Source organism: Lepisosteus oculatus, chromosome 12 (genome assembly GCF_040954835.1).
Source record: "Lepisosteus oculatus isolate fLepOcu1 chromosome 12, fLepOcu1.hap2, whole genome shotgun sequence".
NCBI lineage: Eukaryota > Metazoa > Chordata > Actinopteri > Semionotiformes > Lepisosteidae > Lepisosteus > Lepisosteus oculatus.
The window spans coordinates 17,117,293-17,131,611 of NC_090707.1; the positions used below are offsets into that span (position 1 = coordinate 17,117,293).

General features: G+C 36.5%; 1 protein-coding gene across 2 annotated transcripts in view; it reads right to left on the bottom strand.

The window, feature by feature from the left end:
* chn1 (chimerin 1) overlaps positions 1–14,319 on the bottom strand; it is a 58,886-nt gene that overhangs the window by 30,837 nt on the left and 13,730 nt on the right. For both annotated transcript variants that reach the window (XM_006636501.3, XM_015359023.2), the window contains exons 5-7: positions 6,217–6,248; positions 5,962–6,075; positions 61–349 (exon numbers count right to left, since the gene is read on the bottom strand). In XM_006636501.3, the coding sequence (XP_006636564.2) occupies positions 61–349; positions 5,962–6,075; positions 6,217–6,248 (435 nt within the window). The remainder of the gene's footprint in view (positions 1–60; positions 350–5,961; positions 6,076–6,216; positions 6,249–14,319) is intronic.

The following is a 14,319-nucleotide window of genomic DNA, read 5'->3' on the forward strand; positions in this document are numbered from 1 at the left end:
CATCCGGGTGATAGATATGAGGTTTGCTTTAATGATCGAAGGTTTAAACTTTTTTCTTACCCTCTCTTCCAGGTTTCCATCTTCTCCCACTGGCTCTTTCCCGTCGGGGGCGTCTTTGAGGGCAGGCACATGCTTCTTGTGTGCAGGCTCGCGGTTGAGTGTGGTGTACCCTATGTGCTCGTAGATCGGGTTGATTGTCATCTTTGCGATGTACTCTGCTGCCTTGGTTTCGATATACAGGGTGATCAGTCCATCGGTCACCAGGTCGTGAATGGACTCGAAGCGTTTTTCCCCCACGAAGTGTTTCCCATCATAGTAGAGGCGGAAATTTCTTGTTTGGTTTCCAAATCTGTCTCAGAAGAGAAAGAAAAAGGGGATGAAGACAGAGAGGCCAAAACGGCTTGCCTGCATTGGATTCATCTGTGTAACATTTCACTCCTGGGTACTCTGCAGAGAAACCACAAAGCCAAAAAAAAAAGCACTACTGAGCGGAGTAGGGAAAGGCACAACCCTGAGAGAGGAAAAAAAAAAAGACCAGCTTGCCCTAAAAGGACTGACTTGTTCTCTTCCAGCCTTTTCAGTTTCTATGCTACAGCTGTGAGAGGCAAAAAAAAACTGGAATAAAAGGCACCATACTCCACCCAAGGTCCTACTACACTATCTCTGTTTCACATTGCTGAGTTATTGCACTCAATGGGTGCAAATAACAGAGCCCTCTATTTCTAATGATCAATACCGAAGTCTGATATTAGTATTAGACCTTTTTATCCCAAGTCATCACAAAAGCAGAAAAAAAGGTCATTCTGGATTTAGTGTAGAAATAGAGCCAACAAATACACTAACGCAGCTGAGTTGCCAAAACCATAGCAGTGCACTACATAAACGGAACAACGGCAATCATTCTTTCTTTCTGGGTTAACGCCAAAGGCCAATTCTTTGACTCAGTGTACAAAGTGCCTATGTGTTACACTTGTTAAGACTATGATTCAAGCAGAGCTCCATCTGCAAGAATCAAAAAGTGACAGATTCAGGAAGTCTTACAAACCTTCTTAAGATATTAGCTTGAGATTTCAAGCAACATATATTTTGGTTTCATTACAACCAACCTACCGATACCAATTACACCAACCAATTTCCGAACTAAAAAAGTGCTATATAAGGCAACTGAGAATCCTCTATTCTATCGGAAGGCAAACCTATTTATGGAAGGCAATTAGAGAAAACACTGACAGGGGAAAAATGTTTCTACATAAAGGAAACCACAAACTGTCTTTTTATACTACTATATTAACAGAAGAAATGTAGATTTGCATTTCAAAACCTTGTTCATGTTTGAAAGAACATGCATTTCAATGAAACAAAACTACTGAGGTTCATAAATACAGACATATTTAAAAAAATCATTGCATACTACAGCAAAGTATGTTGAAAGAAATTACTGTTTGGGCCACCAGCTTCGATTCTATGTTTTGTCGCACGAGAGACAATCAATAGAAATAACTGGATAAGCTGCATTTTCACCCAAAACATTTAAAAATGTGATGTAAAAATAGAATGACAGATTTGCTAATATCTATATTTTTATTAGAAAATTAGGAAGAAAGAAAGAAATTCTCTCTTAAGCCCTGCATCAGTAACACCCAGACTAGGAGTGTCTTTCATTAAAACAGGTTTATTTTGCTGACCCCAGTAAACACATTAAATGAAACATTAACCCTGCTGCAGAAGCAAAATTTGTAGAATAAATAATTCAACTTACCACAGCCCATGCATAACCAATACTGCATTTATATGTCAGCATAGATATCACTTCTACATAAACGGCAGACATTTCTCCCTCATTGAAATTCCATTTGATATTTACTGATTAACCTCTTTCTATATACACTTTAGATACTTTTTAGAGCTGACATTCATTCCTTGGAGAAATCTTCTCCAACCAGAATGCTGCTAGATATTTGTCCCTTTAAGTGTTTGAAGGATGGCACAAAGCACACAAAAAATGTTGCAAATGAAGAATATTTCCCAAATTCTTTTTGTAAAAGAACTTTTCCATCAGCATTCTTGCACTTTTTACTTTTTCTTGATTTGATTTAATTTCCTGTGTTAGCAATTTTCCAGCCACAAATGGAAGAAAAAAAACACAACATGTGGTAAGAAGTTACTCGTGGCACTCTGGGTCTCTTTCAAGCCAACACCAGAGGCTTTGTGTACCATTTGTTTCCTGTTTACATCACGGAATGTGCTACAGACCGAAATGAATTCCATCAGTTTCAGAAACATTATTGTCAAAAGATGCTCTTGAAGACAAGCTTACATAAGGTTGTGCACCAAAATTATGATTAATGTTGAAAGAAACCAATGTAACAGTGTGAACATGAAAACTATATGTTATTACAGATTAAGCCATAATATACAAAGTTTTTGGCTTTTTTTTTTTGCAACACCAAAACGGATGAAGAACTTAATGGGTCAAAAATGCAAAATGAGAAGCTAACTGTAAACAGCCTCAGGAAAAGATTATTCAACTCTTTAAAGTCTATTCTCGTTTTGGTAAGCAACGTGCCATCTCGACAGAACTGGAAAATCCAGTCTTTCAAAGAAAAATATACATAGCTATTAGAAAAACCCAGGAGAACAAGAATGATCTCTCACTGGGCCTAACCAGCTACATGAAAACCTTTTATTCAAAGCACACAAGGTGGATGACATGTCTGGGGTAATGGAGTCCAGAACTAGTTTAAACAGAATTCAAAATCCAATGCCCAGCATTGACTTCAACTGAACTGAGTGTCTTCACCCACAACTAAGGGTGTTAAAAATAATTCAGTTGCCTTGACATGACAACATATTGAGGCATATGTCAGGTTTTATCTAACATGGCTACTGCCTTTAGAAAATGGTATGGGCAGCAGAAGGCTTGTTGTGACATCAATAAGAGATGCGCCTCTTCTCCACTCTGTGGTGAACTTCCTGTACATCACTGAAGAGCTTGTAACATATTCGAAGATGAAAGGTTTTAAGTTGGCAGGTCAGGGGAGCTTGTGTGCTCTTACTCACTTCATTGTGAGCCAAGATGTAAAGGGACAATGGGGGCTTCCAAATTGGACAAGTACACAATTGTTTTTTCAAACTGAAAGAAAGAGACCATATTTGCAAAACATGTATGGCCATTTCATTTTACTTAGAATATCTACATTCTACTTAGTTTCAAAGTATGATTCAGCCAGTAAGGTTAACTTGACATCTGGGTTGGTGCTTTCTGCACCAAATCTATTTCAATTTAAAAAAGAAAACAACAAACATGTCTGTGTATTTTTAGGTCACCCAGTTTCACTTGCTCCTTTACCATTTCTTAATCACACGAAAGAACGCACCCGTGAGAATGCACAATGGTAGATCTCTCAAGAAAGCCAAAGGGATCGAGGAGTTTTCTATTACTCCGCCATTTTCTGTAGTAGACATTGGAATCAGCTCTTTAATACGCTAACCTTTCAGTTCGCCTGACCCCCTGTGGAGTTCGTGAAGGCAGCACAGCCGAAATGTCACCATTATATGAGCAACTTGTTTACAGCAGCAAAGACGATGATTTATAAGCAGAGGAAGGTTGGTGGTGTGCAAATCACTGGAAGATGTGTGGCTCATGGTTAACACCCAAATGTGTCCACAAACAGTTCACCCTCAGTCTCCTTGTGCTAATTATCTTGTATTCTATACATTACACTGATATTTCACAACACTGCTGAAAAAAAATCACACTGTGGTAAAAAAAAACACTGGATTTTCTTATTAAACATAAACCAATGAAAAGATAAGGCCATATTTACTTCACAGCACTTTCCATTCTAGACGCATCATTGCCTTAGCTTAAAGGCTGTTAGATTACCAGAATGACAGTTACATTTCCATTCACAGTGACTTCCTTTTCACCCATAAATGGCATTTGTCTACCAATTAATCCATACTGTAGGTTATATTAATCCTAAAAACACAATGTGATAGCTAAACCATACTATTAAAAGGCAGGAAAAGGGATACAATGTGAAATCGTTTCATAGTCTTATTAAAGTGCAAAGGATCTGCACAGTCACAATGCATGGTTTTAACAAAACATAGCATTACATTACAATGTTCAGAAGCAAAAAAAAAAAAACAGAAGAGTGCAATCTATCATTACTTAATACAGAAACAGCCATAGCACTGAGGTGACCATTTCAATGTGTGGCCAGGGGCTATGAATGGAGTAGCAGCAAGGAGGGTGGCTGTGCTCAGCAGTCAGTTCTCCTTGCCAACGCTTTTTAAAGGTCAATATCACCAGACGTCCCACAAGGTCACTGGCGCAGTCTGAATGGCTTTTACCTCAGGTTCCCACCCACCTCAGCTCTCCAATCAAACCAGTTTGCGGGACTCGGTTCAGCCTGAAGGGGGAATGCCTAGTCAGTGTTTTGGAAAATGCTGAATATCTGGGTGTCAAGGGATAGGAGTGTTGTGTGGTGAAAAGATGAACTTTCCAAGCTACAAGCAGAAGCTACAAAGTTATCTTTAGGCGCTGTCATTTTATGAAGGACAAGCTAATGGCAAAGTATAGTTTCCAATCGTTCATGCACCATTTTCATAACAATGGGCTCACTCTCTTCCTGTGTGTCAAATGTGGGGAGGCAAAGTCTACTGTACCTCCTTCATTAACTCCATTTACATTTAATAATTAAATTTGAGGTAAGCAGTCTCTTCTGTAATCCAATTTTACACTCCAAGAGGCAACTTCAGCTTAATTGTAGGAGATGCAGCTTTGAGAAACCAGTGACTTTACCATAAAGAGCAAATTGCATTAGATGATACAGCTCTCAAAGAAATTAAAATATATAGGAATAAAGTGGTATTTTAATCTGCTTTAATCCAGTTACCCTCTACTTAATGCAGTTAAAATGTGAGAGAATATCTAGCAAAGGGAAGTTAAATTAGAAGTGATTCAGTAGCTGAAACATTACAAACTTATTTCAACAAAGAAGAGGCTTGAAAAGTTTTCATTTTTCTTAATTTTCCATTAAGCACAAAAACAGTCATGAGTGCTGAGAACATCCTTATATAGAAGCAAGCTAATCATTTTAAATATGGCAGCATATGTTGTCAAGACAACCAACTTTCTTTTACGTCTGCCGTCTTATTCATAGTATACTTAACCCAAAATGATTCATATCACTAATTCTAATAAATGCACATTTTAAGTAGTCTAGAACATCAATATTTTTTCATAGGTGCACAATTTTATAAGCTAATTGTAAACAGTTCTAAATAGCAATGCATCTGCAGTGATACTTCACAGATATTTTAGACTTTTTCCAGAACCACGAATTTAAAGAAAATGTTCAAAACAAATCAAGGCAGACTTGAAAGATTTCGCAAAGATGTGCAAGCATTAGACAGACCACATGGGGATACCCGAGTTCAAATACGCCCAAAGATAAGAACATCTCCACAGCACTGCCAATGAAAAGAAGCCACAACCTGACCATTTTAGATAAGCTAATTCATTTTATCATGCGCCATATAACTTATAACAACGCTGATATTTATGTACTTGCCACCTGAGAGACTACATTTAAACAACAGAATGAATTAAATAATGTATTTAAATAGAACCATTTCAAATTAAATACACAAATTAAGGCATCCTTTATTTTGGATTGCATTAATACATCATATAATGATGTTCAAAGATAGGGATAGCTACTGTGTGACAACCACAGAGTCACCTCTGTAAAAATATCTACATGTCTATACTTGTAATTGTAATCTATGTTATTGTCACACAATAAAAGTTTAATATACTGTATCTGGGCTTTAGATGAATGTGTGATTTATGGAATATAACTCTGCAGTATTATAGTTCTAAGACAGCTGCTACTAAGATCGAACAGTCATGTACAAATCAAATCAAAGACAGACTGTGGTTACACTGACCGTAAGGCTAATGTGTAGGTCCCAGGCTGCCTCTGGCTTTCACGAATGAGATAACATCCTTCTGCAACACTTAGCAGCTGATCAGCCTCTTCCCTTGAAATCATGCCATGGTACCTTTTGGATAGTAAAAATAAAGCACTGTTTATACCAAACCAGAAGTATTCTTTGATTGATTTTATTTTATTTTCATAATCCTCCTAAAAAAAGAAGACTCTTTAGAGGGCCATGAGGGTAGCGGGAGATAAGATTACTCACTCTCTTCCATAGTATTTGGGCCTGTTTTCCACCTGAAAAGAGAGAGAACAGGAAATCCGTTCAGTACAGTACTTTTTAAAAGAACCTGCAATCTTATTCTTCAAATAGGAAATTATCAAGATGGATGTGGAGGTCCTGTTGCAAAGGACACTAGAAAGGATGCTTGTAAAAGTGTTGCAAAACGGGTATTTATCAGGTTATTTGAACACATTTGTGGATTCCTTCCTTCCGGAAGTCTAATTTCCTCCATTGTGGAGTCCATCAATACAGCTGAAAGATCAAATTACTTTAAGAGCCGGCAGTAACGCAGACCACAGGCATCAGCTGGTGCTAATAGGAAATCTATTTAATGTGGAGCTGAGCACAAGAAAGCAGAATTAGTCTACAGGATTAGAACTTTAAGAGAAAAGACCATATCCCCGCCTCCGTCTTATTTGATGGCTCTTTATGGCTTACGAGACGGGAATGTTTTTGCAATTTTGCTCCAACAGTGCGTGTTCGGCTCAAGAGCACTAATATGATCAACAACACGCTGAGGAAACAAACCCTGTGGTCCAGATATTTAACCTTCTTGCTGGCTGGCGGTGTGAACATTAATAATCAACCTGAGCTGTGGGTCGTTGCAGAGGCAGACTGAAAGCTGCTTGCTTAGCACTTTATCACCCAAGATCCCCCTCCTACTTCTGGGCTGTATGTGGTAGATTAAATTGAAGATTGAAGAAACAAAAGGCAAGGTGGGGGTTGTTTACTTTGCAGCACACAATTTCCAGAGATATCATATGAATTTTAATGGGAAAACCTTTCGACGCATATATAGAGTTACCAAAGCTGAACATATTGGTGCACATTAACTCCAGAATGTGTAGAGCTTCATCATCTACTGTGCTTCAAGCATTCCCAACATAGCCAGTGTACCGATGATGCTTCAATTGCATAATAATCATTGGTTAATTCTGTTTTTATGATAAAGTATAAGAATTATGGATTTAACAGATTAGGATACATACATTTCAGAATGTTATCTGGTTGCAGAATGTAAAAGGACTTCACCTTACTTTGTCACAAAGGAGAATGTTAAAGCTAACATTTTCACTAAGGCTGTTCTTTAAGCAAAATTCCGAAGAGAGACAATTTATTCAAACCCCGACATCATTCTGGAGGCAGAATATAACAGGAAGTGAAATTAATGCGAGAGTAATGAACAAGATAATGAATTAAATCAAGAGGGCTGCAAAGCCAATAAATCAAAACAACTGTTTTCCAGAGTACAACAGAATTCGATAACCGTGCGAGGCGCAAACTACACTATCACCAGGTGGTACATTGTTATTCATAAAGCATTACCTATGGGTATTTTCATACAACCTTTAACTATTTTTCACTGCTACACCAAAACAGAATCCCTTTCTTGATTACATGGTACACTATCCCTTTACAGTATATTAAGCCACGTATGAGCTCATAGCTGTGTGGAAAAATGTAAGTAAAACGTTTCTAATTCTAACACCTAAAAATTAACTTAACTGTCACTGACTATAAGAATTGGTAAAAGAATTGAGAAAAATTGCCTATTTTCTTAATTCTCATATCTAAGTCTATAAAATAGTCTGTCTTTATGTATAGCCCTTGAAATGATTTCACACAAGGACAGTGTGCACTAGATATTCAGGCAGTTGGAATATGGTATTTGCAGCATGCTCCTCAATGGATATTTTCTATTGATTCATTCGTACATTAACCTTGACTGTCATTCCCAATAGGTATTAATTTATCCAAACTAAAGAATGCCGGTGCATTACCAATTAGTTATATTAGCAGTAAAATCTGAAATTCACTCTTTAAATACAGCGGAAAATTCCTGAAAATAATAAAATTAAAAATTCCTATTACATTGTTAAGATGAGATCAAGGAATAAAGGGAATGTAAAGTAACACTTAGGTGATTTTAGTCTGTCAAAAAATTAACAGTTAGCTTTTGGGATTAGGTGAACCTTGTCTGTTAGTTTTTTTACTGACCTAAGGTATCTGTTTTCCCTCTAAAGGACAACATGTTTTAACAGAGAATAATTAGCTTCAACTCCACACAAGAAGCCCCTGGGCTACCAATGAAAAAAGATGATTTTCACAGATGCCGAGTCCATCGGTTTCAGTGTACTGACTAATTTATAGGGGCATTTTATCAAAATGGGCACTCCTAACATTAAACAGCTTACCGAAACAATGCAGGGAGGCACTGCACATGCAGTGGCTTTGAAATTCACTCATTTGTAAACTGGGTCAAAAACGTAACCTCACCAAGCACCACGTTTATAGACGTGAAGTCTTGAAGAATTGTTATTACCAAATAGTGTGAAACACAAAAGAGAGGCTGGAATTTCAAAACAAGCTCTCTCTCAGTACTGAATTGTCATGTTCCTTCCCATGTAAATAAACTATAAGCATGAACCTAGAGCCCGAACAGCATTCTTAAATAGGGCAAGTTCTCACTTCCTAATTGTGCTTGATACTGAAGTGCTGAAAGCAACGGTGGACAGTGTGAGATATGTTGAATCAATCATAATAATTAATGTCTACAATGATCGATATCGACATTTCTTTTGGCAAAGCTAACGGAATTTCAGCAGCGTTAAAATTCATCAGTAGTGAGAACTCTAGGCCTCCTAAGCCCCTAATTATTATCGGAGAGAATGCTAACTATTGCTGGATGCAATTTATTTTAAAACTCAGGCCTGTGCTCTTCAGTTCCTGGAATCTGATATCTTTCGTGCCACATGTGATTCTTGTTAGTTTTATACCCTTAGAATTTTCAAATGTATGCTTTTAATATGCAAAAACATAAGCATCACAACAAGGATGATATAAGCCAGTTATTGCCACAATTCTGCTAGTTTATCATTTCAGCCTTTATTAAACAGAAACAACATCTTACTTTGTAGACCTTTACCTATTTTTAACACACAGCTACATAGCAGCTTAAAAATAGCACTATATCTCTCTTCACTTAAAAGTAATGGACAAAAATACCTGCAGATGTTTTTCAAAAACATTAAGACAACAGAAAATGTTGCTAAGACATACATAGAATAACCAAGAGCCAGGCAGTCTTAAAACAACTCCTTTGCACCACAACCTTGGCTGACTGACCTCGGCTGAGAGCTGATCAGGTTCATTGTGTGATCGCTGACAACTGCCAGTGTTCCAATGTCCAGGCGGTTTTTGGCTTTAAAGATCTTGCAAAAAATGTTTAGCTTATGGAAAACAGTTCCTTGGTCTAACATTTCTGAAGTCTTACACGAAAAACAGGTTTTACAAGAGAAACATGAATAATATCTACAATTGGACAAAATACAGCTTAAAACGTATATCCAGAAAAGTATGCTAAATGACAATACTGTCCTTGCCATCAACACAGAATCTTACACCCTTTTCCTATTTGCTTTAGACCAACGTTTTATACGGACACTGGAGCTCAAAGACTGAGTTCATCAAACCATAGGGTTCCATCAATTATACCCTTCACCTACGCGTTTCCCCAATTCTGATTTCATCAGTTAATCCATGTTACCGGCGTTGATTATTTTGAAAGTTATTATATTTTCATCACAACACAGTTTTATTTTTTAATCATCTGCATGCTCCCTCTTTACACCCATAACCCTGTGAAGGTAAGGTTAATGAAGACTAATATGTTAAGCCTTTTCACCATTTTCAATTATGCCCTGTTATAATGTATGCTGCATTGTACAAGAACGGCAATTTATAATTGTTTTGATGATAATCTGATTTTGTGTCTGTAGTGTTCTTCAGAGCAATAGGTTAGTATTTTTGGATATGAAAATGAACATGCCCAAAAGTGTTGTATCTAAACGGTCTGATTATCTTGGCCTTTACCATTAAAATAGGTTTACTATTTTAAATATAAACAAGATTATTTTACTTCCAAGACATGAAATCAAAAGTTCAATTGCCATTACTATTTTATTTTGTAGTGTTTCTTTGCTTGTTCTTGCACAATAGGATTATTACATTTTAATGTGAAATAATATACAGAAGCACGTACAAATCAAGAAACATTTACAGTTAACTCATACTGTATGTCCAGTCATAAAACAATGCAGGTCAAGACTGAAGACTCATTCCAGGTAAAATAAATCTTGATCTAAAGGCAGAGCTTGTTCAAAGACAGGGTACTGAAAGTTTAATAAAGGACAGGCTTTATTTAAATTCAATAACATCATCCAAAGAGTTCAAATTTCTCCACTGCCGAAAAAGATTTTACTGCTTTATACTGTCAAACAAAAATCACATTTTTGTTACAATTAAATAAGCATTTAAGTCCAAAACACTGTGCTAATATGTTGTGCATTGCCTATAATTAATCACAATTTAAATTAGGTAGCATAAATACTGGATGGCTTGAATTAAGAGAGTAAAACATACAAAACAAGTTAAAGCAAAGGTCTTTCATTATTAGCTACATTATCAGTCACATGAGCAACAATTTAGCAACTGCACTTTGTTTCATTATTCAAAGCGATTTTTTAATGCTTTTTAAAAAAAGATCAACCCCACGTTTTGACACGCAATTCACATAAATTAGCGTGCATCAGACTTAATAAATCGTCTAATTAAGTGAAAAGGCAATCTGCAGAGACTCACAGCTGAGGGCTATAAACATCATACCTCACACATTAATAAAGCAATGGGTGCTACAGTCTGTCTGCTTCCCATTGAAGGTTCTATTAACATTATAATATTTCAGCCTTGGTGATGGTACAGAAATCACCTAAAATACCCCCAAAAGATTTGGCTCTCCTCTTTTTAAGCACTTTAATCCATATTAAATACCTGGTATATGCTTCCACCCTGTGCTGCAGGGTGGTAGCCATCAAAATATCTGACAACAAACAAGCTGTTCTGTCTGGATTCATGTCAGACTGACAAATAGCATTGCCAGATACATTTCTTTCCCTTTACCACACCAAAAAGCAACATTCAGTTTTAATAGATAAGGGCCTTCCTACACACATTTCTGCAAAGCCATGACAAGTGATTGACAGTCACACACTCTAAGCTCACTGGTACACCGTCAAGCTCATCCTATTTCACATCGCTGATAAGAAATGTAAATGAAGAACACACAACCATTACCTTAAGGTTTGAATTATTCTGAATAATTACTTGATAAAAATAAAAAACTTGTGCATGTGTTAATTAATGTATCCCATTAATTCTGGATTTGCTAGAATGCAAATCACTGAACAGAAAGCTCCCCAAAAAAGCTCTCGTTTAACAACCTCTGTAAGTGTAGGCTAATTAGTGACTATAGAAAGAAAAACAAAGGTAGGAAGAAGAAAAGGCATTCTGCTATTCATTCTAGCTGCACGTCCAGCTTATCACAACTGTTGCAATTCTGGTTAGCTTTCCTTAATGTCGTAATGCACAAATGTTCAAGCAATAAAAGAACCTCAATATTGGTTTACACAATACAAGACTCTCTCATTGGAGTTCTGTGTTTTTTAATATTTATTGTTGCATCAACATCAATTAGCATGATATACATGCTGAAGCTACAGTATCCTATAAAAATCATGTTTAAGATTGGGCATTTTAACAGAGTGAAATTTCAAAGGTTGCCATCTATCAGTAGCTATTACTGTGCTTTTCACCAAATCACTTCAAAGCGACAGACAAAAATGATAAAAATGCCAAATAAAAGGAATTTCTAAACTGTAATAATTATCCATTTCTAAATACAGGATGCTTAAATAAAAGTCATACTGTATGTACAAAAGCAAAGTGTAACAGCAGTTACTTACCAGTTAGGAGAAATGCTGAGAGCTCTAAAACCAAATTGTAAAAGTACATCCTTTATTTTCAGGGAGTCTCCGCTATAAATGGTGACCAACAATTCCTAAGTGTAGATACAACTTAGGCTATATAAGAGACTGATAAACTGGCTTTATTGCCCACAGCCTTGGAACACTAAGCATGGCAGTGTTCTGTGATTTTAGAGTCTGATTATTAACATAAGGAATCAGCAGGTCCTAGTTATGGGAGGCTACAACCACAGAGAAATGTAGATGTTATAAGCTTTATTTTAAAATCTTGAATCAAGCAGGGAGCCAATGGGCACAGGCTAGTTGCACAGTCATTTGGTTGTTACAAGTGTGACAATATGTTAAGGAAAGCTCCTAAGATTCCACCTCCATATCTTAACTAAACAATTTAGTTAGCTGAGAGACGACTGAAAGTGCAGAAAATGTTGTACTTTAAAGTTGATTATGCCCTCCCAAAAGCATCATATTTATTTTAGCAATTTTCAACATCCATTTTATTATAATAGCCAAGCAACGTTGAAACGAAATTAGAAAGCTATCTCCCAGTTCAAATGATAAATATAACTTGGTCTCAAAAACATAAGTTTACCTAGTCTTTTCATACTATGTCCCACAGGGGCAAGAAATGGCAAAAACAGAATCGGACCAAAAACAGATATTTGTGGAACGTCTCATGTGATTTAGATAGGGGATGTCTCCTTCTGTTTGAGGCACAAAACCGGAATGTGGACAGTACACAACTTGACAACCTTACTTGTTTTTCAGGCCATCCAATAAAAATACGATGGTTAATTGTATCAACTACTGCATTTTGATCTTACCATCTAATCAGTCACTAAAGCTAAACCCACATAAAAGAATAACAGCACGTTATTTCCTACTCTGACAACTGTTTCACCGCTGTGGGCAGTATGGAAACAAGACTAAAGTTTCTTATCTATATTATTACATGCCAGGAGAATATTAAGGATGTCTATATGAATAATAGACCGGCCAAGGAAAATTCTGATCACCACTCAGTTTCATACAGGTCAGTTTCGGCCTGTAGATGAAGGCACAATGTGCACAAATTTGTCACCCAGAGAGGTCACAAAGCCAAAGTCTCTTTGCATTCAGTACATTACACTCTGCTCTTTTCTTACTCAGAAGACAAAGGAGCATCAAGTGATGAATACCATCTTTAACAAGCCCCACACCCATCGCTTTGGCCCTTGTTGGACAGAAACCTACCGGGTTTTTAAACTGAAGAGACTAACCTTAAATTTAGGAAGAGGGGCTGTGTTTTTACACAAGTAATGGGAATATTTATTTCATTTGTGTGGTACCCACCAGGCAAAAGAAACTTGGGACTTACTTCATATCTTGGTACATAATTTAGTATACAGAGTTTTCTTCCTGTTCGTCATAGGGTTAGTTAGGGTTTATTTCTCTACATTCTGACAAAAGCGCACCATGCCAACAAGCAACACAGACAAAACCACTTATAGAATAAACATCTACTAATGAGTATATACAAAAGTACAACTTTAGTAACCTAGTATTTAACTAGGAATTTGTAGAGAAGGCTGCACATTTCAGATTCTTAAACTTTGTTTATTATTAAAACATTAACAATGTTATGCATAATTAGCATTATTACCTCATGAAAATATGCATACTAAAATGTTTTTACATGCTTACAATTTCACACAAATCAATAATCATTGGAAACAACTTTTCCCATCTCGCTTGTGCACTTGTCTTATGGATCTGGGGACCACATTTCTTTGAGAGACCAGGTAAGTTGCCTCCATGAAAGGCAGAATTCCTTTAAATTCTGTAAACGTCTGCAAACAGTTTTTTTTTAAGTTGTTGCTTGTTTATTTGCTGAAACCACACTGAGGAAGAAAGAAGGCACGTCACCAGGTATTCCTGATAATCAACCATGATATTCACTTTTATTAATTTGCTTGCTAAGTAAACTTGTATCAGGACCTTCCTTTTAGCTAAGAGTTTACCTAATTCATTATTTAAACATAAAAAACGATCTGCTAACTTTTCTATATTATGTATTTCAAACTGATTCAAAACCAGCATCCCTAAAATAGGTATGGGAAGCTGGAAACAAACCTAAAAATGTATATTTTACAACAGTAGGATATAATACTTTAAAGTTAATGGTTCATTGTTGTCTGGAAATGGTCACAGCTCTCTTTAACCACTGCTTTAATAATTACAGTACACCTCAAGGATCAATTTCTAAAATGCATGAAGGTATTCAGAA